The 1,304-nt window shown below is 54.7% G+C and overlaps 1 protein-coding gene across 1 annotated transcript in view; it reads left to right on the plus strand.

Moving 5' to 3' along the window:
• MOGAT2 (monoacylglycerol O-acyltransferase 2) overlaps positions 1-821 on the plus strand; it is a 17,062-nt gene extending 16,241 nt beyond the window's left edge. The window contains exon 6 of the mRNA XM_008057820.1: positions 667-821. Coding sequence (XP_008056011.1) covers positions 667-821 — 155 coding nt within the window. The remainder of the gene's footprint in view (positions 1-666) is intronic.
• The last annotated feature ends 483 nt before the right edge of the window (positions 822-1,304 follow it).

The raw sequence follows: 1,304 nt of genomic DNA on the forward strand, positions 1-1,304 counted from the left end.
GCCCGGGCTCAGGCAATCCACTCACCTCAGCTTCCCAAAGGCGCAGGATTACAGGTTGAGCCACTGAGCCCGGCTCCCCATAGAATTTAAGGAAATGACGCATGTAAAGCACCCAGCATAATGCAGGACACACAGAAATCTGGCTGTTATTAAACTAGAATCTCGTTGGGCGTGGTGGCTCAAACCTGTAATCCCAGCACTTTAGGAGGCTGAGGCGAGAGGACTGCCTGAGTCCTGGGGTTTGAGTCCAGCCTGGGCAACTTGACAAGACATTGTCTCTACAATAAACTAAAAAAAAGTAACCAGGCATGGTGGTGCACACCTGTGGTTCCAGCTATTTGGAAGACTGAGGCAGAAGGATCACCTGAGCCCAGTAGATCAACACTGGGGTGGCCATGAACATGCCACTGCTCTCTAGCCTACACGACAGAGTGAGACTCCTACTCAAAAAAAACAAAAAACAAAAAAAAACCCAGAATCTCAGAGCTGCCCTAGTGTCTTAGAAACTGTTACCTGAAATTAGAGTTACCTTAGATTCAAGTTGGAAGGGATGGCAGAGCGAGTACTTCCCTGCAGGGATGACCGTGGAGGTGGGCACCTGCCCCAAGGGTCCTGTGACCCAAGTGGTCCCCAGCCTGGGCCACTATCTATCTCTGTGCCTTGCAGTGGGAAAGCCCATTGAAGTGCAGAAGACGCTGCATCCCTCGGAGGAGGAGGTGAACAAGCTGCACCAACGCTACATCAAGGAGTTGTGCAACCTCTTCGAGGCCCACAAGCTCAAGTTCAACATCCCGGCTGACCAGCACTTGGAGTTCTGCTGAGCACCTCCAGCCAGAGGAGGGGCCGCCCCGAAGGGCAGGGCTGGCTCAGGGAGCCCAGCAGGAGGCGCTGTGCTCTGCGAAGGCTTCCCGGAGGCGTCTGTTGAAGGGACATTCAGAGCCTTCCTGACTTCTGCAGATCCAGCCTGTGTCCGGCCACAAGAAAGGGCTGGCAGCCCAGAAGAGGAGACTCCACCCACTCTGGCACTGTGATTGGCACTCCTGCTGTGCGACCTCGGCAATCCCCGCTCCTTGGCCTCTGCTTGTCGGTAAAATGAGAGAGGGCTGCAGGGGCTGGTGTCTGGGGTCTGTGTCCTCTGTTGTAATGTCACTCAAACATTGGAAGGGGAAATGTAGGGGAAAGCCGGCAGCAAGGTTATCTTCCTCTAACCTTGAGTGACTGCACAAAGAAGTCACCAGCTCCAGCCCCTTCTCCTACAAGCCTCCTCATCCCGCTCCCCGCATGTCCCAGTCTCTCTCTCACCG

This window comes from Carlito syrichta, unplaced genomic scaffold (genome assembly GCF_000164805.1).
Source record: "Carlito syrichta isolate Samal-C Ts95f unplaced genomic scaffold, Tarsius_syrichta-2.0.1 Scaffold303134, whole genome shotgun sequence".
NCBI classification, from domain to species: Eukaryota; Metazoa; Chordata; class Mammalia; order Primates; family Tarsiidae; genus Carlito; species Carlito syrichta.